The sequence below is a fragment of the Trichophyton verrucosum genome (assembly GCF_000151505.1).
Source record: "Trichophyton verrucosum HKI 0517 chromosome Unknown contig00943_1.f1.exp, whole genome shotgun sequence".
Lineage (NCBI taxonomy): Eukaryota > Fungi > Ascomycota > Eurotiomycetes > Onygenales > Arthrodermataceae > Trichophyton > Trichophyton verrucosum.
This window is the reverse complement of record NW_003315212.1, coordinates 37,918-65,627: the sequence shown is the minus strand read 5'-3', so window position 1 is coordinate 65,627 and position 27,710 is coordinate 37,918. Positions and strand designations below refer to the sequence as shown.

The window sequence follows — 27,710 nt, the reverse complement described above, 5'->3', positions numbered from 1 at the left end:
AAAAAAAAAAACCAAAGGGTGAATAAGAGTGAATGAAGAAGAATTAAATGGCCTAGTAAAAGAAGTGAGGAGAAAGTGGTATTTTATACAGCCCACGGAGAAAAATGGGTATAAGATGAGCAAAGCATCTCTACTCAATCTTTGCGGGAGCGAGAGGTGGGAGTTCGGTGCCAAACACCTTGTCCCAGAACCGACTGGTGACACCGAATCCGTTCTCGTAGTCGGCAAAATGGTGTTGGAGGTGGTACTTCTTTAGTTCCTTGTAGTAGTATGGGAGACTAGCAGAGAATTGTCAGTATAAGTATATCCTGCCGCTCAGCAGACAGGGCTAGAGTGATACATACTTTCGGTGATGTAAGAAGTAATGAGTCAAGTCATAGCAGATATATCCAAACACACCACCCGAAAAGACCAAAGTGGCAGCATACCAGTTGTAAGAAAAAACGAAGTGTGCGAATTTCCAGTATGGTGTAGCTAGGACAATGAATAATGTAGGCGGCATGACGAGGCGGTATTTGTCCATGGGGAGATAGTGATGGATGCCATGAAGCAGGAAATGGAGACACAAAGCAACTCGGTTGTCCGGGAGGTAGCTATAACAAACTTTTTAGTCTGGGTGATACAGAAAGTGAAGGGAGCGGGCAACTTACTCGTCTATATGGAAGAGACACCTATGCATGCCATATTCAATCAAGGACCATAGTAAAAGGCCCCCGATCCAGTACAAGGCACCAATGCCAACCGCAATGCCACTCATGCCCAGGAAAGTCCCATACGCAACGCATGGCAGCCACAGAGTTGGCACTACCCACCAGGCAGTCTTGCTGAGTGGTTCTAGAAAGTTTCCGAACAGGGGTGCAGAATCACCACCCATGTAATGCCGTGGCCGGTGGACTTGGTCAAGGTAAAATTCCTTGGAAAATCCGCCGTTCCATAGCTGCATCAATAAGGGTTTGCTAAGATCGAGGAACTTGTGCGTTTTATAGTCAGACGCAATGTCAGTTTCGACGCTGAGATCTTCCTCACTGGAGAGGCCAGTTGACTTGTAGACTGGTTTTGTAAGTTTAGCGCCTGAGCCGTTCGGAAGACCCTTTGACCCGTTTGCCTGTGATTCCTCGAGGAAGCCAACAAGACATTCATCCAAGATCTCATATGCAGCTTCACTGTGGTGATGCGAGACGATGTCGCCCATGATCTCGTCCACGTCTTTGCCAGCATACTCGAGTATCAAATCTCCGCCACCGGGGTGGTCATCAACGAAGGACGTGACATCGTAAACCTTCGGGCCGCGTAGGACATAACAAGACTTCGCAGATGTATGCTGCTTGATCTCCTCCGCAGTGAAGATGGGTAACGTTCGGGCGGGCATCATGAAAAGATCAAGTCGATATGGTCAACAAAGCGCGAATAGTCAACCGGCGGGAGTGAAGAAGAGTGCCTGCAACACAAGATCGAGTTATATTATAATTAGACCGATTCCGGACGACCCGGAGGTTTGAAACTGTCCGCGATGGCCTGATTTCGTCTCAGGGGCCCAGTGTAGGTCGAAAGATTTCGGGTTAAATGATAATGCTCAGGCAGCGGGATTACCTATGGTCAGGAGAGCGAACGTCACCGATTGATGCTGGTTCCCTTCCGCAACGGTCGCTCGTCCGGTCTCTTCTGTGACCTCGAATCGCTCGGTCTGCTGTCTGCCGTCTGCTGTTCTCTTCTGCGCGTCTGGCCTCGTCCTTCTCAAGCTTCATCCCTTTGATAATTTTTCCCCGTTTCTTTTTTTTTTCTTTTACCCAAAAGGGTCTGCTTAGTCATCATCCGCCCTCCATGGTTGGAATTCAACGTCTGAACCAAACAACGACATCGTCAACCATGGGAATAATAGCCAGGACAACAGCGACACCGTCGACGGCATCAACGAGAGAGAACGTGGGTGAGAGAGCGGCACGACATTGATGGAGCCGATAAGATGGAAGCTCAGGGCTAGAGAGTGAGAGTGCAAGGCGTATTAGTGCAGTATGACGACTCTCTGAGAAGGGGGCCAACGGCTCACAGGAACTGCACTCTCTCCTACCCGTACGAGAGAGAGCAGAAAGCCTGTTGAAGGAAGATTAAGGGTGGCAGCTCCAAAGGTCTTACACGATTGATCGCCTGTCGGGATTATACAGACAGTAGCGGTGTCTCCATAGCCCCAGATGGTACAGTATCGCTCTCCTTTTGCTGCCACAGTGCTCCTTGTTTCGTCTCCCTTGTCCCCTGGGGCTAACTATTTATCCAAGCTTTATGCGGTGTAATATGCAACGCTACGGTGGCTGTGCATCATCACTGATACAAACAAACAATAGGTAACCGGAAACAGTGCATGACTGGACGATTACAAATGGTGTCTGGTCGTTTCCCTTTCATTATTCGCGGGCGACCGGCAGAGGGAAGGAAACTGTCGCTCCTCTTGCATATCGAAAAAGCGATGCATCCATCAACCCTGTGCAAGGAAGTATAAATTGAGATATTAAAATAGAGGTCAACATGAGCCAATCTGGTTCCCGATCTTCTTGTTCAACGGCGGTCAATCGGTTGATCTGGCCGGGATGACAACCGTTGTATCAAAGCAAGAGGCTAATTGACTGGCCAGCCTGCGATTATTGAGTCCGCCTCTTTTTTTTCTTCTTTTTAAACTCTTGTGTACCAAGGAAGCCAGAGCACGGAAATTTTGTATAGGTGGTACGGACTCGTCTAACCTAGCCAGTTCGGCCATCACCGCTATGGGTTGTCAGCGATGTTGGTATGGAGTAGGGAGTATGGCGGACACGCACTCGTCAACTCATGACCTGAATTCGTCTTGTTTCTTCCTTATCCTCCAAACTGGAGCTAGGGGAAAGACTAGTCGACAATTGCGGACAGGCTTCGAGCCGTTCGTTATGCTGTCGGTCTTCTTGACCATAGCCGTTTCACCCAGACAAAGCCGGACTCCCGACATTTTCAGCACCGCCCAAGCCTGGATACTCCGTATATATATATCCCTTTCTCTTTTTGGGCAGAAACTGCATTTAGACGGCTAGCTCTCAACTCATCCAAAGCAGGTAGCCTTCCGTATTTACATATCTGGACATCTGAAATGGAACCAAAAACCATTCGCTCGCCTGCAACAGCAATCTGGGGCAAAGCAAGGGCCGTCAAGTCTTAGCACAACTGTGATCTTCCCATAGCCTGTCCCATAGGGGCCAATAGTACTGAGATCAGAGGCCGAGCCAGGCATCCCTGGCCATCAATTCCCCTCTCTGCCAACCACCAGCCCTCAGCGATCCAGATTCAAGGCATCCTTCATGGGGCCAATAGCGGATCGGCGTTAACCGAGTGTTTCCAGTCAGAAAAAAAAAAAAAAAGGCGAGTGAACAAAAAGGAAACATTGTCAGATCAGCACGGAGATATATAGCACAGTGTATATATATATACACACAGAACAGCATATAAATATGCATGCACTTGCCTTATTATCTTGGTATTGGAATACGGATAACATGCTCTGTGAGGAGTATATTTCAGCAATCGGAGCACCAGAGCGCAAGGCAAAGGTAAAAGAAAGAGATAGGGGAATATAAAAAAAAGAGGGAAACGTCGTGCTTGTCGAGGGCCTCTGAACTGCAGTATGCATGTGAACGGCACCCCCAACTGATGCTCCCTGCTCATGATCATTTCCTCCTGCAGGTCGACTCCATTTAAAAGGGGGGGTGATCCTGCTTCTCCCAAACCTCAGCGGCTCCATTGGCTTGATTGTCTGTCTTCTCGCCATTGTCCTTTGCTTTTTCCTCTGGCCCGGTCGCCCAAATGATCTCATCGCTAGCATCAGCCTGTATGGCGTATGGAGTACCTCTAGGCGGGATGCATTTCCAACAAAGTAAGGTCATTACGACCACCATCGAAAGATGGTCACTACCTATGCATATTACTGCTAATATTACTGCTCTCGCAGCTAGCAACCGCATCTCCAGGACGGCTCAGCATCCCGAGTCTATGGGGCTAGTTATGTCCGTACGGAGTACGGAGTAGAGTACCTAAGGTGAGGGCCGACAAGCTGTGAGTGCCCACTCTTACTTGGTATAAGAAAGGGGATCCTCCCCGTCCCACCGCGCCGCTGGCGTATCTATACAACTCTTACATACTCCGTACTCCGTACGACTAACTTCTACATAAGAGAACCACACACCCTTGACCAACGCAGCCGGGGCGCGTTGCCTGATATGGCGAGCAGCACTTGATATACTGCAGTATCTTGCAGCATGTCCGACTATTTTTGGTCCTCCAAAGCCGGGCTCGGTGCCTAAAAAGGGACAGGCAGGAATAAAAAAGAAAAGGGAAAAAGAAACTTGAGGGAGGGAAAAAGAAAGGTGAGGTTCACGGTAAAAAGCAATGCAGGAAAAGAAAAGAAAAGAAGAAGAAGAAAGTATGGTCCACCTTGTTGAACCGGCCAGACAAACAGAGAGACGACAGGAAGACGGGGCGACTGGGCACATCTACATCCACACACTCTGCGACACACACAGGAAAGAGCACAGAGAGCGCAGGACCATGTAAACGGCCGGCGTTGAAGGCGAGGGGGGTTGCTGCAGCGCCTTTTCCCTTCATAAGAAGCAAATATAACACGAAATATGAGCCTACGATAAGCTTGAAACAAAGGAGGTCGTGCAACCGCAGCCATTACCAAGGCCCCGGTAGGACATTTTGCGAGCTAAAAGGCATCATCTGTCTGCCCAAATTACTCTCTCTCTTCTATCTCTCTCTCCGTTTCCGTTTCCTTTTCTCCCTTCTCTCTCGCTTCTCCTTTCTCCATACGACTAAGACGGCTCCTTCACAGCTGCATCGCCGGATTCTTACTGGAACTCCGTCGCCAGTACACATAGTCGACTACGGAGTACCCCAGAGAGAAGGAAAAGGGATCTTTCTCACCCCTAGCCGGGCCCCTTACTATATTTATTGCTGCGGAAATTTTATTCGCCGCTCATCCAGACATCGACCCATCTGTCGTATTACCTACTAGCTTTTACAAGCGGCGACTTCGATCTGGGATCAACTTGAGCCACTGGCTTGTTTCTCTTCTTTGAACTTTGCTCCTCCTGGTGGGCAGGTGTGAACTAGCTGGGATCCCTACTGCATACGCATCTTAACACTGTGTTATATCGCCGCCTCAACGAAGTTCTCCAGCAGATCCCCCAGGGTGTTGAGAAGGAGGAAGGGGGGAAAAAAGCCAACCAAACAAGTTCACCTACAGAACAGAACCAGAGGAAAACAACCAGAATATATTGAAAGCCATACTTGAATGTTCTATCGACGGTTTATAGAGGAAGAAGGAGACGTCCTCCACGGCGGTGGCCCCGATATTCCAGACATGCCCGCCATGGACCCTGCCGCCAGTTCTTCGTCGAGGGCGTGTCCGAAGACAAACACACTCACAACCTATCTCCGGTTATTACGGCAATGCAAGCCAACTCTTCCCTATGGCGAGCTCGTTTGCGTCTCTGCGTCCCCGAACATCAGCACGATGAGTTCGCTGCTACGCCTCGCTCGAACCGTTGGGCCTTACATCGGTGTGTTGCAGGTCCACGCCGATATCATTGACGACTGGTCGTTGGAAGGCGTACGCAAACTCGCCCGTCTCGCAAAGAAACATGCATTTATCATCTGGGAAGGTGGACGGGTATTGAACACTCATCAGCGGCTGAGCAACCGGTTTCTCACCCCCGACGAGGTGTCGCGAGATATAGATATGTCAAGGAAACGGTACACAAAGGGCGTTGTGAGCGTCGCTGCATGGGCCGGACTAGCGAGTACATGGATGATTGATTCACCGCAGCAAGGGAACGGGGCTGATCGATTGATCCCAACCCTTCGCCGCGCGGCAAAAGAGACCGTCGCCTTTATGACGAAGTCTGTTCGTACGGAGATCAGCAGCAGCGGTGGGAGTGTGCCTTCGAACGAAGCCACGGATGAGAAGGATGAGACGGAGCATGAGTATACCATGGAACTCGACGAGGCTCTCCGAGTTTCTGCCAATGATGGGCTATCGGTCTCGCAGTCTCCACGAAAAGCATCGGTTATATCGCTCACACAGACCATCACCCAGAGCACAGAGCCTTCCACTCCTTCTGCCACCGAAGTCGATGACCATCCCTTGTCAGAAGCAGAGGATGAGCTAGCGGAAGAGGATGAGCGAGTTGCGCCTGCTGCGTCTCTGCCGGAACCCCCTCTCCTCTCACGTGGTCTCATCATCTCTGCTCCTCGGGACGACGATGAACGATTCACACTTGAATACAGGGTAGCAGCATTCGAAAGCGCCAAAGCCAACGCAGACTTCGTCGTGGGTTTCTTCACTGATGAACCATGGATAGAAATCTGTACCCGCTCGCTCTGTTCCGAGGCTGCAGCTGAGCTGTCGGCAACAGTTGCTGCACGTACGAGAAACCCAGATGAGGAGAATGAACACCCTTTCAAGGAAGAAGGCGAGTCCACAGTCGATGAAGAACGACGGACGTTTGTCATGTTCAACCCCTTGGAAACCGACCACCTTACACGTTTCACAAGGGAAAATGATAACGGCTTTGGCCAGCCTTCTACTACTCCTGCTCCCGCTACAAACGGTGCTCCCCTTCAGAGCCCTCGTCTAGATATTAACACAGCTACCATGAACAACTCTCGCTCTAGACGAGAATCACAACAGATCTCGGGGCTACAGCAGTTAATTGCTAGTGCCGTTGCAATCAGGAATTCACGAGTAAGCCCTGAGGAAGGACTTTCACCCGGTGTTCAGGCACGATATGGTGGATTCGACATGATGTTCGTTCCGGTTATCACTATGAACGTATGAGCGGTTTTTTACCTCTTTCCCTCTTTCTTTCTGTCCGTTTTTAGCATTTTAATTTTAGCCACATTGAAATATCTTATGTGTGTTGGTTCGAGCATTCATCCTTCAGGTGCCCCTTTACCTCTTATTATTCTCCGTTCTTTTTTTGGGTCTGGTTCACTTCTATCTGCGTTACATCCTCATTCTATCAGCAAATGCCTTATAGCTCTGCTGCGTCCATATTAGCATGCTAAACAAAGCACGGGTACCGGTGCATTTGATTTTAGTTAGCCGTGTATTCTCCTTAATATTGTATCTCATTATTCGTCTGTCTCTTCCTCTCCCTCCGCCACTCCAAACTGCGGAATTAGCATCCATTATCCATTAGTATACTACCGTTGTCCGAACCCTTATATGATACGTTATTACGCCATGTTACAGAGTATGCAATAGTAGAAAGGGTGCCATTGGCAACCCAGCTGTGTATTCACGGGAAGATGCCTAACATGTATTAACAGTGGACTGAGATTTTGACATGCCAGTCAATAATATCATTTTTGAGCAGTCATTTTTGGCATGCTGAATACCACTGCTCAGCATAATTAAAACACATCTTAAACACAGGGTATCGATCTGAGAGGCCGAAAGGCGAGACTTTCCGCACGGAACAAAAAGCCAAGCTCAGCTTACTGTTAGTCGTTGCATATCACTGCAGCACTCCAGGGACTCCGACTCCATTGGGCCCTGGCGTTTTAATCTCGCCCAGCCCATACCAGACGATGGTCGCTATGCCCAACGCTGCAGCGATAGTGCTAAACACCAACGCTACGATACCCTTGGGGGTAAACCCAGCAGGTAGTGGCGGGGCTGGCGGTCCGTTCATATTAGATACATCCAAGAAATCGGTTGTATTACCTCCCGCGTTACCACGGTATGGGGTCTGGGTCGACTGGCAGATATCGATGTGACCCGCGGGTATAGCCCCTATTCCGGCCTTTCGTTGGTCTTGAAGGGCCAGCGGTGCTTCCACTATTGTAGCTACCAGCCCGCTATCCATATGCCACTCGATATGGCAATGGAACAGCCAAGCCCCAGGATTGTCGGCACGGAACCTCAGTACTATGTTGCCATTGGGATTAGCAAGGACTGTATCCCGTCTCATGGGTACTCGGGGTAAGTCGGTCATTTGTTCCGCGGTGTATGGTCCTTTTTCTTCTTCGGAGCGATAGACCAACTGGAAGTTATGTCCGTGGAGATGGAACGGATGCTTCCCCGGATCATTGTTGTTAAGAATGATCTCCACCACTTCATTGTGCTCTAGAACGAAGGGGTTCGTGTTTTCACCATAGATCACTGGGTTCATGGCCACGTCCCTCGGAGCATCAAGAGCAGTATATAATGTCGGCACCTTTGGGCTAACGTAGGTGATGTTGTTGAACCAAGCACTATCGAAGCCGTGTAAGTGCATGCCGAAGCTTCTACAAAGTAAGAGATGTTACAATAAACTTACTAGTTTGCTCCATCCCCCAAATTATCCATCTTCAGGTCAAGGGTGATGCTGTGATCAACATGATCAAACAGTTCTATTGAGTCACTAGGCTTCAGAAGGAAATCATCCAGAGGTTCGAATTCATCGATAGTTTTAGGCTCTGGAAGTGGCTTTTTATCGTCGTACACGAGCCATGAAGTCACGTTTGGATTTAGATCAGGAGGAATCTGGTCAAAGAGGTCCTATATATATGCCGTTAACTAACCGTTTCACCGAAGGAATGGGAGAAATAACTATCCAGAAATACTCACAGTATCCATGCTACCGACCATGGCAAAATTGTCTGTTGTCTCGTTCTTTGTGGTCACAAGAATTCCATATCTCTGGGCAGCAGTAAGATAGAGCATGTCCGTTTCATGTTCCTCAGTCCAAACTCCGTCAACCTCAATAACACGCATCGAATGGCCCTCGATCCACAGATAATGCGCAGCCAGCGCCGCCACATTGATGGCCCGGATGAAATATGTCGTATTTGGCTTCACGGCAATAGTCAAGTTTTGCGTATCAGCCATCAACGCGGACTGAGGCACTGGCTCTGCACCCGTGGGATTGGCAAAGCTGATAAAATGCTTGATTAACGTTGGCATTTGCTCGTGGTACCAGTCCGAAAGGGTGAGGACAATCTCTTCATCCCATTTTCCAGCATGCGGAGACTCTGGATCATCAATTATCAGGGGGCCTCGTAACCCATCTGGATATTGCCCATGACCATGGGAATGGTACCAATATGTACCTGGCTGCTCCGTCTATATCTAGAGTTAGAGTAGGGCCCAACTAAGTAAGGAGAGAAGGGCATACCGTGAAATTATAGGTGAAGGAGCCGCCGGGGGGTATCCTGCATTGATTAACGCCTACGGCGCCGTCCATTTCCCCAGTCCCGTTCATGAACAGCCCGTGGAAATGAAGGGAAGTGGACTGGTTCCCCAGCTGGTTGTTGGCATTAATAATAACCCGATCACCAACCTTGGATCTGATTTCTGGAAGCGGCCATTGCCCATTGATTCCAATTGTTGGCCGGTCACATTGGCCATCTGGATTTGTTGACACCCAGGTAATATTAAAGTCATATGTGATTGTGGCAGCATGTGCAAAGCATGAAAGCAGCGAAGCACATAGGCTGAGGTAGTACCACGCTAAAGGGGCCATAATATGATCGACAGTGTACTCCTTTGGCAAGATGAGGTTTGATGGTATCTAGAGCATGCCTTTGGGAGCTGGTTTAGTGGGCGATCTGACGTGGAAAAGGTATTGCCAGGCGGGACAGGATGAATACGGGGGGTCGAGGCAATAAAACATAAACCTCCCTGGAGAAGAGTAGGGTATTTCCAGGATAAAAACGAATGTGTGATGGCAAGGTGACCACCAAAAAAAAAAAGAAAGAAAGAAAGAAAGAAATTATACAACCGAAATAGATCTGATAAGATGGAATGGCACCTTGTTAACTAATCTTATCAATCGCCGAGGTGGGTGCCACAACGACCTTCCTCGGAAATGCCTCCTCCTGTCGACAGCCTGTACCTTGGGTGGTTATCGTGTAAATATGGCAAATCCGAACGGCACAGCTGGCTGTCGGCTCGCGATATGAGTCGGATGCAACTTTCTTAGTTGATCAGCGAGCCTTCCATTGGTCTGGTGTTTGGTCTGGCTGAGGGTGCCGCATTCCGTCCAGCTGCATCATGCCACAATTTAAGTTCTCGCTTCAGCGCAAAACTTTGCTCGAAAAGGGGGCCTTTTTTATTAGGCTTTGTCTTCAGATTTCAGATTTCAGAGTAGTAGAAGACAAAAGAGTAATTGGAACCCATCAGTCCCCTTGGACCGACGTTGACCCCACTCCCAGAAGCAAACCAGAACGTCCTTATCGTAGGAGTAGTTATATAACTGTTCCCTGGAAACAGGGGGGCTGCCACTACTGAGTGGGCCGGGGAAACCCAGCTGAGGCTTGATAAAGCTTCTCGCCAGGCCGACGTCTCGTGCTCTTCGGGGCAAGGATGGCAAAGGTGAATGCGTTTGTTGGTCCACCATTTAAACAAGCGCATGGAAGTCCACTGAAAGCAACATATAATACTCCGTACTCAGGTAGCAAAGCTGGCAGCGAAGGGCGTCAAAATGCGATAAGGTACTCCGTATTAAGCGTGGCACTAGGTAGTATATGTCGAGCTTCCTGCATGGACAGCTCCTCCATGGACAGACGGCTCTCTCTCTGGACGCCCCGCAGATAGACTTCTGTGACACTAAAACTTACCTTGTTAGCCGGGCTTTCCCTGGTTTGGAAAATACAGAAATTCTCTGCTGCTTGCCGTTTTGTCCCGAGATCGCAAACTAAAAAAGTGTTGGCCATCGTTGGCCATCGTTGGCCATCAGATAGTTAGCCATCGCTTAAACTTTCTTTATCTGATCCGCTGGAGCCCAAAATGGGAGCCAGAACGAAAGATCCTGTTGTCTTATCTGATGAAGCCGCCGCCCTATCTCCGGCCTTCATCTTCCTGCGTCGTATATGAAGAGGGGGGAGAGGCTCTTTTTAAGTCCAGGTCAACGAGCCATCCGCCGGTACTCCGTATAACTTCACACTCTGGTGTCTGCGAGGGTTTGGCTGCACAATCGAGTCGCAATGGTGAACGTATTTTATGTTCCAGGTAGGCCTCCCCTCTAATTTCCTGTATCAAGGTCCCGATCTTACCAGCTAACGAGCCGTTCGGGAAAAGTGTTCTTCATCGTGTTTCGAGAGACACTGGAAACAAGCATTATTATTTCCATTTTGCTCTCCTTTCTCAAGAACCAGCTTGGCCCTCAATACGATGTCCAAGTCTACAAAAAGCTGAGGAAGCAGGTCAGTGTCAATACTCGAAATGTGCCATGTAACATGAGTAACTCATATATACCCCCCCGATTCTAGGTCTGGCTAGGGACTCTCTTGGGCCTAGTAATCTGCATTATCATCGGATGCGCTCTGATCGGCGTATTCTACTCCCTAGGCAAGAATGAATGGGAAAAGGCAGAAGTCCTCTGGGAAGGTATTTTTGCCTTGATTGCGTCTATAATCATCACTTTGATGGGGGCCGCCTTGCTTCGTGTTTCAAAGCTCCAGGCAAAGTGGCGCGTCACGTTAGCAAAGGCTTTGGAATCCAAGGAAGATGATAGTCGACGGAAAACACTCTGGGGAAGGTTCAAGATGTGGTGCGAAAAATACGCCATGTTCATGCTGCCTTTCATCACCGTGCTGCGTGAAGGCCTAGAAGCGGTGATATTCATCGGAGGTGTCAGTTTGGGCGCTACAGCGTCCGCAATCCCAATACCCACCGTTGCCGGACTGATTGCAGGTGCTGCGGTTGGATACATGATCTACAAGTACGTTTGTGAGATGGTCCGTTGCCTCTGAGTTGAACTTGTGTGTGCTAATTTATCCTTTCAGAGGAGGAAACTTTGTGCCCATCCAGGTATTCCTCATTGTGTCGACCTGTTTTTTGTACCTAGTTGCAGGAGGACTGTTCTCTCGAAGTGTGGGATTCTTCGAACAGTATAAGGTAAGACGCTAATGCAGACCATCTCCTAGGACCTCAGTAGCAAATGCTAATTCAACCAGTGGAATATGGTAGTAGGAGGCGATGCGGCCGAAACAGGAGTAGGTGCCGGGTCGTACGACATTCGATCCAGCGTTTGGCATGTCAATGTATGTTCGCAACTCCTCCAAGACAAGGTTTCTTTGATAATGGCATTGACGGCTAATTTGAGTATCTGATCTGTAGTGCTGCAGCCCCCAGTTGAATGGGGGTGGTGGCTGGGGTATCTTCAATGCTCTTCTCGGATGGACAAATTCTGCATCCTTGGGTACAGTATTGTCGTATAACTTCTACTGGATTGCAGTTATCATTGGATTCCTTTCCATGATCTATTATGAGAAGAGAGGCAGGTGGCCGTTTCAGAAAGGCAGCCCAAAGCGCGACCTCTCTATCTCCGACCGTTCGAGCGCCGAGCATCCTCCTGTAGGGAAGGGCCCGTAAATCTTTCTGCAGGATGCCAAATCTGTGTGACTAGAAAAGAGCCGGAAGCAATGAGATGGTTAATTGTTGGATGTTTCCGCTGATGTTTTGGCATTATTCTTTCCGGTGCCTTCTAGTCGTCATTCAATCTTGTTGATCTGATAAGATTAAAACAAAGTCTATTAGTAATCAATATTAAACCTTATTTTGCTTCTCCTTCTCTCGTCGTATTGGAAGAGAAGAAACAGACAAAAGGACAAAGCAAGAGTAAGGAAAAGGGGAGACAATATACCAAATTTCAATGCTGCTCCTTATTAGCCTATCACGGTTTATATGAACGTTTTCTATACCTAATATACCCGTTATAATACACTTAAAGCTTTCTCCACATCGCTGCCCCATTCCTGCTTTTATGACCTTTCCGGGCCTTCTTGTCATCAAAGATCTAACTCTGCTCAGGAGTCTAGAATCTAGCTATATATACAGGTGATGAAGCCTATGATTGTGGACTGCCCATAATGATTGAAGAAGCTTTCCCACCTTTACCATCTCCTGCTGCGACAGCTCAAGAAACGGACAGAGCCGGTACCATGTTTTCCCCGCTGGCTGACGTTCCTGTCGCTGCAGCACCACCAGTCATTACTATCCATAAGGGCGGAGATCTGGTTATTATCTGTGAAACTGCGCCTTATAATTCATTACCTGAGAAAACAAGGCATATGTTTCGACTCTCTAGCCTGGAAATCACGAGAGCTAGCGAATATTTCAAGGCCCTGCTAGACCCAGCCAAATTCCAGGAAGGCCGATCGCTTCTGCAGAGCTATGAACAAATGGAGACCCAATACGGGTCAAGGGAGTTGGCTTTAAAGAACATGAAAGTAGGCGAGCTGCTCCATATCAAAATCGAGCTCCCCCCACTGTCGACCAAAATCAACCTACGGGAGACTTTGGCATTGTATTTTGAACTCCTATGCCTCCACCTGCCGTTCAACCCAGACCCAATGGGCTCAAGGAGTTCACCGTTAACACTATTTCTACACTGGCTAGTGTGCTCGTTCTTTCGGATAGGTTTCTCTCAAATGATACCATAAGATGTGCTTTCAGGTTTGTTTCACGGGAACATGTAGGACCATTCAGCTATTCAAGCATCATAGCCAGACTACAGCGTTGTGAAAGTGGAGATGAAGAATGCATTAGACAGGGAATCTTCTCAGCACATTTCCTTAACGAGCTATTAGCCTTCTCCAGACTGACGCAGTCGCTAATTCTTCAGGGTTCCGTGAACTGGATGGCAGAAAAGCCTGGTGGCACGTCTGGACTTGACAAACCACTATGGTGGCACTTGCCAGGAGGCATAGAAGGTAAGGCATATCGACACCATCCTTTTTCTTTCCTTTATCTGCTGATAGTGGCTAATACCTTCATTCTTAGAAGAACTCCAATTTCGGCATGACACTATAATCGACACCATCAGTGAGATACAGAATCATTTTCTTGTCGCCTATGGAGCAGTTAATCCATATCAGGCACTACAATATTCTTCTCTCTTTGATCAGCCGAAGAGACAATTACAGTGCCGCCGTGCGTTGGAAAACTCTGAAGCATGCGATTCTTTCCAATTGGGCGAGATGATCCGTTATTTTACCAGCCAGTCCAAAACACTCTTCCTGGAATCCGGGTTATACTCGGAGTCAGGTATAGGAAACCGTGAAGATGCACATGAAGGCTCCCAGGCTTCACACTTTGCCCGAGAATACGGGAAGAAGAACCCAGATAATTCCACTGGTAAAAACCAGGCAGCAACGAACGCAGCCGAAATGGCTAACATTAATACCATACTTTCCTACCTGAGGTGCTACCCGGAGCGTCAAATGGATTCTTACCACATAGGATGTGGACTTCGCCGCCGGCTTCTTCCTCTTCTGGATTATATCGGTAAATTATGTATCATGGGCAAACCATCCAAGACACCACGCTTTGGGCAAATTGGCCTATGCAAAAATCACAACCTTTTTGATAATGGTGGCCCCGATTCATGGAGCAACAACCAGACCCGGGAAGGGATGTCTGTTGTTGCAAGCGCTCACTCACCGGTTTCCGTTAAATATCACGGTATAAACGCATCAGTTGCCTTTAGAAAGCGCTTTAAGTCTCGACCGACCGTTTTATGCAACTGTGAACGGTTCACATTGGAGGCAAGGGGTTTCTTTACAGCCAAGAATCGGCGCTGGGAATGCTAGATTGGAAATATCATGGCTACTCTTGGTGTAACCTCCTATAGACTGAATACACAAGTCTTGCAGTACTCTTTGCCATATTGTTCAACTGCAACTGTTTGACAAGACCTGGCCTGTATGTTTTTTCTAGGATGATAATGTAAAAGACATAAATAATTGTGCATATCAGATAACATTACTCCAAGCTACTCAAGCAAATGTACGTAACAAGCTCGATAGTAGAATGGAAGGTGCGTGGGAATGGGGGCATTTTATAGTAAACCAGAACACTCAACCAAATCTCATTCACTCAATGGTATAGCCGTCGGCAACGCACTTGACATCCTGAGTGAAGCCCACTGATTCGCCCTCCATATCTAATAACGATACAGAAAGAACGTCTACATCTGCAAATGGCGTTGACTTGGTAAACCGGACATTCATAGGGAAGAACTCGTTCTCGTCACTCTCGGGATCAGACGATTCGAACTCAAAACTGCCAGAGGAATTAGATGTATCGACGTATCCAATGTTCCAGTCCAGGGTGTCGCCTGTTACTTCGTAATTGGAGTCAAAGCTGGTGATAGTTGGCTCTACTGTCTGGAACGGAATGGTGACGGCGACATCTCGCAAGCTATCCGAGCCAGTGAGCTCGTACTCCACTGTAACAGTAGTCGAATCAGAACCCTTATTAACCCACACGGTAAAAGTGATGGGTAGTAGGTCCGTCTCTCCACTGCTTGCAATACGCCACCGAAGTACACCGATTGCGTTGTTCGCCGGGAACCTCTTAGACGTGTCTTTTAGCTGAATAACCTTTTGGTTTGAGAAGAGTGCTTTATCAACATTTGGGTGAGTGCGGTACTGGGCGCCGTGCGTTGCATTTGCAGTCAAGTCAAGTTTGGCCTTGGTGAAAGAAGTATCAGAAATGCGCAATTGAAGGTCACCCTTGACCTCGAATGATTTCAAGGCGCCATCTCGAGATAGTTTGGCGGACATGGTCTCGGCAACGGTTATGTGGATTGGATCACGCTCTGCGGATAACGATGCTCTTGCGGACGGAGCTTCTGCGGCAGCAGCAGCGGGGCTTGGTGCAACGAGGGGTGCATCCTCAGCTTCGGGTCCAAGTTCACCTCGTACTTTCTCGTAGATATCGGTGGTCTTAGACTTCTTTCCGAGTTGCATTCCTTTGCCTCTACTGACAAGGGGCCTATTGACAAGTAACATTAGTGTTAATTGTATGTATCTTTCTGCATTACAAGGCGGAAGGGAGGTTGTACTTGGAGAAAGTCTTCTTTTTCTCGGCTTCGTATGAGTCCATTGCATCCGGAACGCTCGATCGGACAGGCGGGGTGTATGTAGGGTAGGATGGAGTTCGCGGAGCCATAGCTCTCCCGCTTCGGGCGGCTTCCTTGCGCTGCATCTCGAGTTGTTTCGCCTTGCGTTTTCGTTCCTCAGTTGCCTCCAATTCTTTGTTCTATGCAACTTATTAGCAACCACGTCACCTATAAAATAGTCTTATCTTGAATGAGACAATATCGGTCTGCCTTACCCTGTCAATTATTTCCTGGACTCGTTCCTCGTGACTCTCCATCTCGAGGAAAGTTTTAATCTGTGACAAAGACAGGTTCTCTCGGTATCCCAGAGTAACAATTTCGTCAAACGCACTCAGAAGCTCAAACGCGCTGCGGACGATCTCCCTCTCATCCAAGCTTTTGCAAATGCTAGACACGACCTGGGCAAATATATGTAGACTGTCGATGTCCTGAAGGATGTTGGACTGGCGATTTGTGATGAGGAAGATGTACAGCTCGTCGAGAGGCTGATAAACAAATCGGACATTATCCTGCTCAACGATCGTGTGCTGTGTGCCCGAATCTGCCAGCTTAGGGAACGAGGCCAGCAATGCCTCTATTCTCGTGCGCGGCATCTCTCGAAACTGCCGTGAGAGGACAGCCTTGCCTCCCCTCGTACATATCGAAGCCGCTAGGACAACCTAGGATGCTGTGTCAGTACTTGCGTAGTGGGTATGAGGGGACGACGGATATAGGAGCCGAATCGCCTACCATTGCGTCTACCAGTCACACCCGGGAGTAATTTCTATTAGAGGCCAAGCTATTCCTTGGGCAAATTCGCCGTTAACTTCACGAAGTTACTCCTTGCGGATGCCGTCGTTCTGGTTGTGGTTGTTGTCTTCGGCTTCGTCTGTCTTCGTTGTGATGCTCAAACTTGTCCTTTAGAGAGGATGATGTGGCCCGTGCACGGCGTCGCTTATTGTGGCAAAAGGGGAAATTATATTTCTTCAGCTTTTTTTTTCGTAACATCAAACAACAGGCTGACGACGACTTGATATCCCCGACAGAGACGAGAGTCGCGGTATATTCATCGCTACTTGTTCTTTACAGTTCATTTTTTTGATGGTAAAAATATACGATATTTCTGGATACTGTGTTTCAAGCCTCTGCGATGGTGTAAAGTACTGTGGTTTGAGCTGTTTCATGAGATAGAGACAACCCGATCGACTCGCACATTCTCGCGATGGAGGCGATTATACTCGACGAAAGTATGGAACTGGCGCCTGATACCGCCAGATACTTTGATCCCCACGATGATATCGAGATAGACCTGGATGAGGTGGGCGCTCCGAACCACGACAACGACGTGATTGTTGACGATGCCTCCATGGCTGGGTCAGATCAGGCAGAGATCATGGGAGGGACTCACGAACCCGTGAAGGACGCAGACATGGTGGACGATAGCCACGGAACTCAACACGTCGAAGATAGTCACAAACAAGCCGAAGAGGATTATCAGTTTGTCGACGATGCACTAGATATCGACAATCAGTCCTACGAGATGGAGGATGATTATGAAGAGGATATAGATGCCCCGATCCCAGGCACGGGCGTGATGGAACCTGATTTGCCCGGTAACGGTGCCCCTTCGGCTGAAATGGCAGAAGGCGGTTATAATGGCCTGGAGGATGAGCCCACAGGGCCGGTTGAACCAAGTGTTCATCCCGAAGTGACTGAACAGAATATGTCATTAGTGCCCAAGGAAGGGAGTGAAAATTCTGGTATACTTCCAGCAGAGGAGCAGGAACAGGTCCACGAGGTAAACCTTGGTGCCGGTGAACCGGACCAGGTTAACCTTACTTCCGATGAGCAGCCCCAAAATGCGGAACATCTCGAGGCTGAAGAGCCAGTCTCTGGGGTAAAGTCTCCAGTTAAAGAAATAGCACCGGAGACTCTGGATGAGGGCAGTAACCGCGTAGCAGAGGAGGCCGCTGTTCCAAGAAAGAGTGAAACTGGCGCCCAAGAAAGTGAGGCTTCTATATTACACAACGTTCAAGTCTTGTATCAAGACAGCGAAATCTCCCTATTCCCTCCTAAAGAAGATGACCTATCAGAAACATATTTCCTCGAGGATGAAGCTTTGGCAGATGAGCCTATTGGAGATTTGCTTAACGCCTGTCGGGTAGTCTTGGGAGACCATATGGGAACGGAAGAAGAGCTCTACATGGAGATAGAGTGCCTTGGGCTCCATCTAACAGAGGTACGGAATATTGTCAAGAATAATATGTATTTGGTAAAATACTAATACTCTTTTTAGGCTGTCCATCCTCCCATATCATTGTCACAGATAGTTCAAGTATACCTTGACCTTTGCCGGAATGATGGAGATACTAACCCTGGCCCTCTTTACATAACTCTTGCTACGCAACCGTCCTTTACGCAGAACTTCAATACTCTTTCGGAAGCAGCTCAGTCTGGCAAAGGGCTCTCATATGTTGGTAAATGGGACGAGTACGAGGATCAAATAGTCTCTGAAGAGCATGAGAACACAGAAAGTCAGAACGCAGAAGAACCAGAAGACACAGAGAATGGCGAAAAAGACGAAGAAACTGAAGCTTCAGCACATGAACCATCAACTCCCAAGAGCCAACCAGAAGTCAATCATGAAGAGGACAACAAAGAGGGGAATTATGTGAATGAAGGTATTGAAATTAATGCAAATGAAACAGAATATCAGGAAGCCCAACCGGTCCCTGCTGAAGCTGCTATAGAAGCTGAGGTCTCTGATGCCGAAGCCAATCAGACAGAGCAAGAAGACGCTACCCATGAATCATTTCCTCCCGATGATGCTGCCCAACAGGAGGTAACTGGGCAGAATTTACCCGTCGAAAAAGTCGAAGAACCAAGCTTTGAAAACACGCAAGAAAACGCTCAATCCCCAATTCCCGACAATGAAGGTGGAGAATCTTCAGTACCTCATATTTCTCAAGATACTAACACTGAGCCCGCCCATGAAAGTGTCACAGATGCCCACGAAGATTTCATTGAGATCGACCTAGAAGCATTTGATGAAGAATCACATAAAGATGATGATGACCATGTGGATGGTGGCTCTAGCCATCCTTCTCATGAACAGGCTGCCGAACCTAGCACTCCAGAACCAAGTTATAACCCACTCGAGGTTGATGAAGATATTTTCAAAAGTCCCACTGCTGCTGAAGTGGAGTTACCTAATGAATCTTCCGAAGATCACAAAACTGATCGGCTAGACGAGGTTGCCTATCCAACTGAAACGTATGATGAGAACCAGATAGAAACTATTCTACGTGAAGGCCGGAACAATGATGAAGACACAACTTCTGCGATTCCTGTAGAAGAAGGCCAAGCCCAGGACTTTAACGCAATAGAAGTTGTAGACTCTGCAACTGGAGAGACTCTATCGAATCCCAGCGCCGAGTCCAAGGAGCCAGAGGTGAACGTTGAAGGTGTCACATTTCCTGGTTCGGCAGAGATGGAAGCTGACTGGCACCACGACGCTCCCGAGAACCGAGATCTGGTTGACCCTGAAGAGGAACCCTACCAGACAGAGTTGCTGGATGGAGAATACCTGGAAGCCCGCAATGTGGCAGAAAATGCAGAAGTGGCAGCGTCAAACCCAGAGCCTGAATCCAACGGAACAGCTCAAAACGGCGCAGATTTCCAGGAGCAGAGTCCAAAGGCTGGCAAGAGGCCTCGTGTGGATGATGAGCCTACCAGCATGCCAAACACAGTACCAGTGATAAAGAAACCTCGCTCCGAATGAGGCGGTCACCCTATTTTTCCTGGTCTAGCTATTATTTTTACCTTTCGTCTTATCAACCCTTGCGGTCAGCGATGTAGTCTTCCTTAACTAACCTTGTACGATCACACATCCGCCTAGAATGGTGGTACTAACGCATACAGGGCCAGCAAACCTCAACTACCATCGAGACACTTTTATCTGAATGGCAACAACACTTAAGGTACGTAATTTTCCCAGATACTAACTATAGCTTCCCCTGTTTTACACGCAGGCCATTCTCAAGTGTCGTACTGGGCAACTGGGATGACCCAAATGGCTGGATGCTACCTTTACAGACCGACCATTACCTGCCTACATTGACATAGTCATCTTAATGCTGGATGTTGGCCCAAGGAAGAGTATCCGGAACAAAGAGCTCGATACCGCCTGGTACCTTTTGTTGGGGATAGTTCTCGCTCATGCTTGCATGGTCCTTGGTATATATCCATCTGCCTCCTGGCTTACTGACTGGTAACCGTTGATTTCATCTACACCTAGCCACAATGGTCCTTTCCCCCTTGCGGCTTCTTTTTTGCCTTCTTTCTTTCTCAGCCCTATGCCTTGTCTTTTTATATCCTCGCACTGACCTTACTTGTGGCTTGAAAATGGCGTTCTGCACGGATGCGAAAGGGGGGTTTATATCATACCTTAAATCTTTGGAAGCTTTTTATTCTTTTCTTCTTCCTTTTCTCTGCCGGCCATCTGGAACTAGATCTTCCTGTCCTCCTTATGCTCGTCGCTTTCCCTGTTCCCCTCTTGCGTTCCTCCTGCTGGTCTCTGTATGATAGCTGTCTGGTTTACTATTTAATTATATTCATCATTTTTTTTTTTATTCCACTTCCCACCCATTGCCCTGTGGATTTATCAGGCCCCCCCTTGCCGTATATCTTACAATCTTAATCATATAGATATATATTAATTATGTCCGGAGTACTTACTACCACCCGCCCCCAACCATCCTGGTGCGTGTCTCATCTCCGATCTCTTTACCCCTGAAACATCCCCCGATGTGCCCTGCCCATGATATTGAGCCTCCAGCAGCAGCCTTTACTTCCGCACCACTACCGGCACCTGTGCTCAGCAGGGCTCTCCTCGCCTCCTACCAGGCCTTCTTCCCCTGCTCCCTGCCACCTCGAGCTGCCGCCGTCTTCCTTTCTTTCGCCGTGCCTGACGATCACAGGCCTTTGGGGGAGGAGGAACGCGCAAAGTAGGCCTGCTTATCTAAGCAGCTCACCTGCTTCCCATGAAACAACCAAAAAGAAACCAACGAGACCAGAAAAGCTGGCCTGAAGTTCAACCTCAACCGCAAGCCTTCGCCTCTCTTCGCACCTGGAAAGGAACCCGGAGTTCGCTCGAGCAGGCCGAACAGTCAAGACCCTCGCCGCGTCTCCTCGTCTGGCGCCGTCCTTCTTCGCTCTCTGCCCGTCATCCGCTGCCTTTCTATGGCCATCCTCCACCTCGGTCTCCACGGACCACGGCTTACGATCTCGCTGCATCACGATCGGATCTGACCTGCTAGAGAGCTGTCTGGCCGTCTCTGCGACGTGTCTGCTCGTCTGTTCGCTTGCTCTGCTTTGGCTTGACTAGTTAGCTTGCCTGTTTTCCTTTCCTACCTTGCGTCGCTCGTTTACTTTTTTTTTTTTATTGCCGCCACGCTGGTCCTGTCCCCGTCGACTCGCCACGGGATAAACGCAAAAGCCTCCCCTGTACCTGCGCCCGAAAGTTGCTGGCCCGATTTTCGACCTGGAGGAGGGATAATATTAATATTGACGGGGTGATTGCGCTACTTTGGCGGTGCGGTTGAACGACCACCTGGCTATTGCGCAGTACCGTGACGAGGAGACGGGATTACTGTTGAATAGAAGATAATACACCGGCAACATGGTTTCGGACAAGTATGGCGAGCACTTACAGACGGATGGAGAGGCTGCGGAGTGGGGAGAAGCGTTGTGCTAATGGTTGGCATTAGGTATATCGGGCTATGCCTCGCCATCGTGTCGACAATGGCCATTGGTGAGCCGCAGCCAAATAAATCAATCCTCTTTGCAATGTTGATCTAGTTCTAACTGTATTCTTTGGCTAGGCACAAGTTTTGTTATTACTAAAAAGGTCGGTATTAATAAAACGACCTCCTGTCATTTGTTCCCAGTGCTTACCATAGTATTCAGGGTTTAATACAAGCATCGGAACGACATGGCTTCGAAGGAGATGGATTCTCATACTTGAAGAGTCCCCTGTGGTGGGGAGGAATAGTTACATGTTCGTCCTCCTGTTTATGCCTCTATTTATACGCCAGAGTCTGTACTGAATTTAGCCCTTGCAGTGGTTCTCGGAGAGGTTGCGAATTTCGCAGCATATGCCTTCGCTCCCGCGATCTTAGTGACTCCTCTCGGCGCTCTAAGTGTTCTAATAGGGTCAGTTATCTCGGCATTACCTCTATTTGTGCACTTATCCCACCGGCTAACATTCGAGCTAGGGCTGTTCTGGGAGCATACTTCCTAAATGAGCGGCTTGGGGTCTCAGGAAAGCTTGGATGTGCACTTTCACTCCTCGGCTCAGTTATCATTGTCCTTCATGCGCCTCCGGACCAAGAAATCGGAACTATAGATGAGATTTTGCATTATGCGCTTCAGCCAGGTATTTTGAACTACTGACTAGTGCCGCCAGGTTTGCGCATTGCTGACTCCGGCCAATATAGGATTCCTTCTCTACTGTACTTTTGTCGCAATTTTCTCTACCGTGATGATATATCGAGTTTCACCGAAATATGGGAAGAAAAACCCTCTAGTCTACATCTCCATCTGCTCCACTGTTGGTTCGGTCTCGGTCATGTCGGTCAAAGCATTCGGAATTGCCGTGAAACTCACCCTGGACGGACATAACCAGTTTACACACCCGTCGACCTACGTTTTTGCTATTGTGGTTGTCTGCTGTATATTGACGCAGATGAACTACTTTAACAAAGCTTTGAGCCAGTTCTCTACTTCCATGTTTGTTCTTCTCATATCTACAGTGTCCCATGCGATTCGAGCTGTCAATACTGACTTAGCAATGCGGTAGTGTAAATCCCCTGTACTATGTCAGCTTTACCACAGCCACTCTATGCGCATCCTTTGTCCTTTTTCGCGGATTTAATACTACAGACAAAGTCGCCACGATATCTCTCCTCTGCGGCTTCCTCGTCATCTTCTCCGGTGTTTATCTGCTCAACCTCTCCCGGACTGATCCCGATGGCCGTGCTACGGGCCGACCAGGCGATGAGGATGCGGTTCCAACTGATGGAATCGCAGGTATACAGACCCGTCGATCACTACAGGCACGAAGAAGTATTGATCCGCATCGCCGTAGCTCTTCGAGCATCGCGTACTTCAACGGCCCTAGTGATAGGGAAGGGCTTATGCGGTCCTACGACCTCGAGAGCGGTGCAGCCTTTGGTCTAGAGGATCTCACCGAAGAGCCCGACGATGCCAATGACAACCACAGCCCACGTCAGACAAACGGCACTACAGAGCATCACCCAGACGACCCAATTCCCAATGCGAACGGTACAAAGCCGTGAGAAAGGGGCTCCCTTTTGCTCGTCTTCCTTTTTGTTGCCCTTTTTCTTTCTCTTTCTCTCTTCCCTGGGCTCCTGATATATCTCCTTATATTTACATACCTCCCAGCACTGGATCGATGCATTACAAATGACAACTTCTGGCGCCATCCTCTTCCCACGATTAACGGGTATTATAATAAGAAAACACTTAAAAAAAATAAGAAAAGAAAAGAAAAAGAAAAAGAAAAAGAAAAAGAAAAAGAACAAACATGAAACCGACCACGAAAACAACCAGCAAGACGGGAGATAGTAATGATCCTTTCCCTTGTCTTTTTATTCCCTTCCTGTTTTCCTTCCGTCTCCTCTTCTTTATATTTTTGGCCTTTTGGATACTCCTGATTTTGATTTTTATCCGCGGATAAGTAAAGACTTTACGCCTGTCCATGTATTATTGGGAATTGGTACTCTTGGGAGGTGTTCATATACACGAAGGCCTTTCTCCGGGTCTTCATCTTCTTTTCCTCCTTTTCGGGGCCCCTCTGGCCGGATCTATTTCTTCCTTCTTTCTTGCATGTAGACCTGGCGTTTCGGAGTAGGATGTGTATGCTCAAGGGGAATCGATCTATCCTGCCTGTCTTGTCTGTTATTGTACGCCTTCTGCTCTGTCTATCTCCCTTCCTCGTCGACTGTCATGATCTTATATCAAACTCTTGATTATTACTTCTATCGTCTAAGTGCTGAGGCTTCACCCCTATTTCTTCCGACTCTTATCTACATCTGATAAGTGGACGACGGGATAACTAGGGTCAGGTGACTGGATGCGCCGGCGATTCGATGAGCTTTCTTCAACGTCGCCAGCTTTTCGACCCATCGAGGGCCCGCTTCTTCTTCTTCTTCTTCTTCTTCTTCTTCTCGCTCAGGATGGACGCTGTCTCTCTGGCGGTGCCTTCGCGATTGTCTCGAGCGCACGCCAGACCTGACAGACAAGATGCCTGGCCTGGCGAGAAAGCTGCTCATCATTGCGGCCGTGGACGGCTTGATCCTCCAGCCGTACCATAACAACACCCGCTCGTCCGCCAATCTAGTACAGGTTGACTACAAGACACACCACATCCACTCGCCGGCGAGGGTCTCAAACTACCAGTACAAGAATGACGCCTGCCTGGAGTCGCATGGCTTGATTGGTTAGTTCGTCTTTATCTCCTCGGGAGTTGCATGCACGAGTTAACCAGTTGGCTGCTATAGGATTACTTTCCGTGGCATCGTACTCGTTCCTAATATCAATTACCCAGCGCCAGCAGGTGGCGCATATTCTGGGGAAACCGATCTTTGTGATAACTGGGGTTTCTATTATCCCTTTATCGGGCCAGGCTGAAGCTTCTAAAGCAATAAGGCAGGCACAGCGAGCGTTGGAGAATAGCCCGGACGCCTACGAGCTATCAGATAGCGAGTCAGATAATTCCGAAGACTTCCTGGCTGATGAACACAATAACTTCGATGCTATATCCCCGGAAGGTGACCTATACCCGCCAGTTGATGAGCCTAGCAACGAAATCAGTATTGCGGAAGATGTTATCAAAAAGCGAGGGCGGTATGGCAGATTTACAGCGGAGTGGTTTGCAAGAAAAGGATGGGGAAGTATCGGGTTGCCAGATTCCAGGAGACGGTCTCTTATTTCATCCAGCGATGGTTCTGTCCACGCTGAATCCATGGAGCTAAAGAACCTAGGAGCTGATGCTCTTGATGGGCTGGAATCCAAGGAGACCAGCGAAAACACCGCCGTGACAGACGCCAGAACCCATGACTTGTTGCCGAAGCTGTTAAAGTACACTAAAATGATGTTCGGATCCCGGAGCTTCTACTTTTCATATGACTATGATATTACTAGACGGTTTGGTCCGGTAGATCCAGCTTCAACACATGTTCCTCTATGTCACCAGGCCAACCCATTGGTAATACATTTCTCCCTGTTTTCTTCACCTCTGCTGCAATTATGTGCAGGCTAACAAGCCTGAATTTCAACAGTACTTTTGGAATAGACACTTGATGAAACCTTTCATGGATAGTGGGAGGCACACATTTACCCTCCCAATAATGCAGGGTTTTATCGGACAGCATGAATTTACTGCCGAAAGCGTTATGCGATCCAGCCCCGAAGGTGATAGTCAAGTTAAGTATCCTGAAGAAAGTGATGAGAATACCGGAAAGGCGAGTGAGGATGCTTCGGTTGATGGTAATCGAAACTTTCTTCTTACCCTAATATCTCGCCGCTCTGTGCTACGTTCAGGGGTTCGTTATCTTCGCCGCGGTGTTGATGATGATGGCAATACTGCAAACTCCGTAGAGACGGAACAAATATTGTCAAGTCCTTCATGGAACCCAGCAGAGAAGGTGTACTCTCTCCTTCAGCTACGAGGATCTATACCTCTCTACTTTTCCCAGTCTCCTTATTATTTCAAACCAGTCCCAATCATGCATCACTCAGCTCAGACTAATCTAGTGTCTTTTACAAAGCACTTCCATGATGTCCAGAGGCGATATGGTAAAGTCCATGCTGTCTGTCTGGTAGATAAACATGGCGTGGAAGTGAATATTGCAGAGACATACGGACGTTACCTAGAAAGTTTTAACAAGGCTGAGACGTCTGAAGATAAGAAAGTCCCATACCAGTGGTTTGATTTCCATGCGGAATGCCGAGGAATGAAGTTTGAGAATGTCAGCCGCTTGGTGGACAGGATGTCAGAGACTCTGGTAGATTTTGGTGACACTGTCGTCCAGAACAATGCTGTTGTTCGCAGCCAGTCTGGTGTCATAAGAACCAACTGCATGGACTGCTTGGACCGCACCGGGGTCTCGCAGTGTGCCTTTGGACAGTGGGCCTTGGAGAAGCAACTCAAAGAAGAAGGCCATTATATTGATCTTCAAGGGAGTGCTGCCACCCAGTGGTTTAACATCCTCTGGGCAGATAATGGAGACGCTATCTCAAAGCAATACTCGTCTACTGCTGCACTGAAGGGAGACTATACCAGAACTCGGAAACGTGATTACCGCGGTGCTCTGAATGATTTGGGTCTGACATTGACGCGGTACTATACCAACATTTTCACAGACTACTTTTCCCAGGCCTGTATCGACTATCTCCTTGGCAACGTGACCACTCGGGTCTTTGACGAATTTGAAACAAACCTCCAAAGCGCAGACCCTGGGATATCCATGGAGAAAGCCCGCCAGAGTGCAATCGAAACCAGTTGCCAGATCGTCATCAGCGACGAGAACGAGGAGTTTATCGGTGGTTGGACGATGCTAAGCCCTCGCCAGCCAAATACCCTGAGAACTCTACCGTTTGAACAGACCGTTCTCCTGCTTACCAATGTAGCCGTATACTCATGCCGGTTTGACTGCAACACGGAAAAGGTCACATCATTTGAGCGTATCGACCTGACATCGATCACTGGCATCAAGTACGGAACGTACATCAGCTCTACATTGACCGATGCCCAGAGGGACGAGAAGAGGAATATGGGCCTGGCAATTGCCTACCGTCCCGGCACCAGCAACTCTCTACGAGTCAACACAACCTCCCTGCACAGCCTTTTTGCTGAGAAGCCAGATCCCGCCCCCGAAAACCAGGATATAATCGACTGGGACCTATCGACTCTCTTCAAGGGCTCAGACCGATCCTCAACCCACTTCCTCGCGTTCAAATTGCCGAACACCTCTTCAGCGGTAGCCAGGGCCCCCAAGACTCCCGAGGTCAGCGAGGCTGACGCAGTGCGCGCCATCTGCGAGGAGATCGAACGCATGGTGAACCGGGCCACCCAATCTCCATCCATCCACGCCGAGAGGCCGTCCATCGTCGAGCAGACTCAGATCATCTCATTGGAGAATGCTCGGAGACAGACCGGATACTTTGAGCACCTGTTTTTCGATATAAAGAAGCTCGTCTGGGCTTGATTATATACTGATTCGCGTTGCCTCCGAATTTCTTCACTTGCGTCCCTTCTTCTCACCTAATTGCACACCCCGCTCGTCAGCCTCACCCCGCTCATATATACATAATCAGTTTAATGCATCTATAATATTTAGCCTTGAGCGTCAAAATATATCAGATATTCCACCCTTCCGAGATATCAAAATAATAATAATAATAATAATAATAATAACACTCGGCCTTTCCTTCCTTGGGAGGCGGGGACTTTTCTGCCGCTTCCCCCCGCCTTTCCCCTTTCGTCGTCTTTTTTTTCTGCCCGAAAAAAAATTATTAAAAAAATAAAATAATAAAAAATATAATAAAAATAAACGTCTGAGTAAATATAAATATACAGAAAACCCACAGGAACAAGAATGAGATGAGAGGAAGAGCAGAAATGGACCAAGAAGCTTGCTTGAAAACACTGCCCCAGCTCAAGTAAACTCCCTGCGAGGGCTAACTAGGGATCCCAGGTGAGGTCTTGGCGCGTTGTGTGGTTCTTCTGGCCGCAAGAAC

At 48.4% G+C, this 27,710-nt stretch overlaps 10 protein-coding genes across 10 annotated transcripts; 6 read left to right on the top strand and 4 right to left on the bottom strand.

The window, feature by feature from the left end:
- Nucleotides 1-130: 130 nt before the first annotated feature.
- Nucleotides 131-1,369, bottom strand: TRV_07255 (uncharacterized protein; the record flags this gene model as incomplete). Its single annotated transcript, XM_003018704.1, has 3 exons — nucleotides 131-278; nucleotides 345-593; nucleotides 651-1,369. 3 exons carry the CDS (start codon nucleotides 1,367-1,369, stop codon nucleotides 131-133), a joined length of 1,116 nt encoding a protein of 371 aa, XP_003018750.1.
- A 3,939-nt stretch (nucleotides 1,370-5,308) lies between these two features.
- TRV_07254 (uncharacterized protein) lies at nucleotides 5,309-6,853 on the top strand (the record flags this gene model as incomplete). Its single annotated transcript, XM_003018703.1, has 1 exon — nucleotides 5,309-6,853. One exon carries the CDS (start codon nucleotides 5,309-5,311, stop codon nucleotides 6,851-6,853), a length of 1,545 nt encoding a protein of 514 aa, XP_003018749.1.
- A 682-nt stretch (nucleotides 6,854-7,535) lies between these two features.
- On the bottom strand, nucleotides 7,536-9,524 carry TRV_07253 (conidial pigment biosynthesis oxidase Abr1/brown 1; the record flags this gene model as incomplete). Its single annotated transcript, XM_003018702.1, has 4 exons — nucleotides 7,536-8,274; nucleotides 8,340-8,560; nucleotides 8,630-9,124; nucleotides 9,177-9,524. The coding sequence occupies 4 exons, from the start codon at nucleotides 9,522-9,524 to the stop codon at nucleotides 7,536-7,538; spliced, it is 1,803 nt and encodes a 600-aa protein (XP_003018748.1).
- A 1,462-nt stretch (nucleotides 9,525-10,986) lies between these two features.
- Nucleotides 10,987-12,376, top strand: TRV_07252 (uncharacterized protein; the record flags this gene model as incomplete). Its single annotated transcript, XM_003018701.1, has 6 exons — nucleotides 10,987-11,011; nucleotides 11,081-11,205; nucleotides 11,272-11,723; nucleotides 11,788-11,899; nucleotides 11,959-12,045; nucleotides 12,122-12,376. 6 exons carry the CDS (start codon nucleotides 10,987-10,989, stop codon nucleotides 12,374-12,376), a joined length of 1,056 nt encoding a protein of 351 aa, XP_003018747.1.
- A 497-nt stretch (nucleotides 12,377-12,873) lies between these two features.
- Nucleotides 12,874-14,595, top strand: TRV_07251 (uncharacterized protein; the record flags this gene model as incomplete). Its single annotated transcript, XM_003018700.1, has 3 exons — nucleotides 12,874-13,310; nucleotides 13,352-13,716; nucleotides 13,787-14,595. The coding sequence occupies 3 exons, from the start codon at nucleotides 12,874-12,876 to the stop codon at nucleotides 14,593-14,595; spliced, it is 1,611 nt and encodes a 536-aa protein (XP_003018746.1).
- Nucleotides 14,596-14,877: 282 nt separating this feature from the next.
- TRV_07250 (uncharacterized protein) lies at nucleotides 14,878-15,756 on the bottom strand (the record flags this gene model as incomplete). The annotated part of the gene is made up of 1 exon (XM_003018699.1): nucleotides 14,878-15,756. One exon carries the CDS (start codon nucleotides 15,754-15,756, stop codon nucleotides 14,878-14,880), a length of 879 nt encoding a protein of 292 aa, XP_003018745.1.
- Nucleotides 15,757-15,826: 70 nt separating this feature from the next.
- On the bottom strand, nucleotides 15,827-16,501 carry TRV_07249 (coatomer delta subunit Ret2 (predicted); the record flags this gene model as incomplete). The annotated part of the gene is made up of 2 exons (XM_003018698.1): nucleotides 15,827-16,048; nucleotides 16,124-16,501. The coding sequence occupies 2 exons, from the start codon at nucleotides 16,499-16,501 to the stop codon at nucleotides 15,827-15,829; spliced, it is 600 nt and encodes a 199-aa protein (XP_003018744.1).
- Nucleotides 16,502-17,109: 608 nt separating this feature from the next.
- Nucleotides 17,110-19,668, top strand: TRV_07248 (conserved glutamic acid-rich protein; the record flags this gene model as incomplete). The annotated part of the gene is made up of 2 exons (XM_003018697.1): nucleotides 17,110-18,126; nucleotides 18,184-19,668. The coding sequence occupies 2 exons, from the start codon at nucleotides 17,110-17,112 to the stop codon at nucleotides 19,666-19,668; spliced, it is 2,502 nt and encodes an 833-aa protein (XP_003018743.1).
- A 2,760-nt stretch (nucleotides 19,669-22,428) lies between these two features.
- Nucleotides 22,429-23,245, top strand: TRV_07247 (uncharacterized protein; the record flags this gene model as incomplete). The annotated part of the gene is made up of 2 exons (XM_003018696.1): nucleotides 22,429-22,676; nucleotides 22,747-23,245. 2 exons carry the CDS (start codon nucleotides 22,429-22,431, stop codon nucleotides 23,243-23,245), a joined length of 747 nt encoding a protein of 248 aa, XP_003018742.1.
- Nucleotides 23,246-24,212: 967 nt separating this feature from the next.
- Nucleotides 24,213-27,178, top strand: TRV_07246 (uncharacterized protein; the record flags this gene model as incomplete). The annotated part of the gene is made up of 3 exons (XM_003018695.1): nucleotides 24,213-24,408; nucleotides 24,470-25,176; nucleotides 25,226-27,178. The coding sequence occupies 3 exons, from the start codon at nucleotides 24,213-24,215 to the stop codon at nucleotides 27,176-27,178; spliced, it is 2,856 nt and encodes a 951-aa protein (XP_003018741.1).
- Between the last annotated feature and the right edge of the window lie 532 nt (nucleotides 27,179-27,710).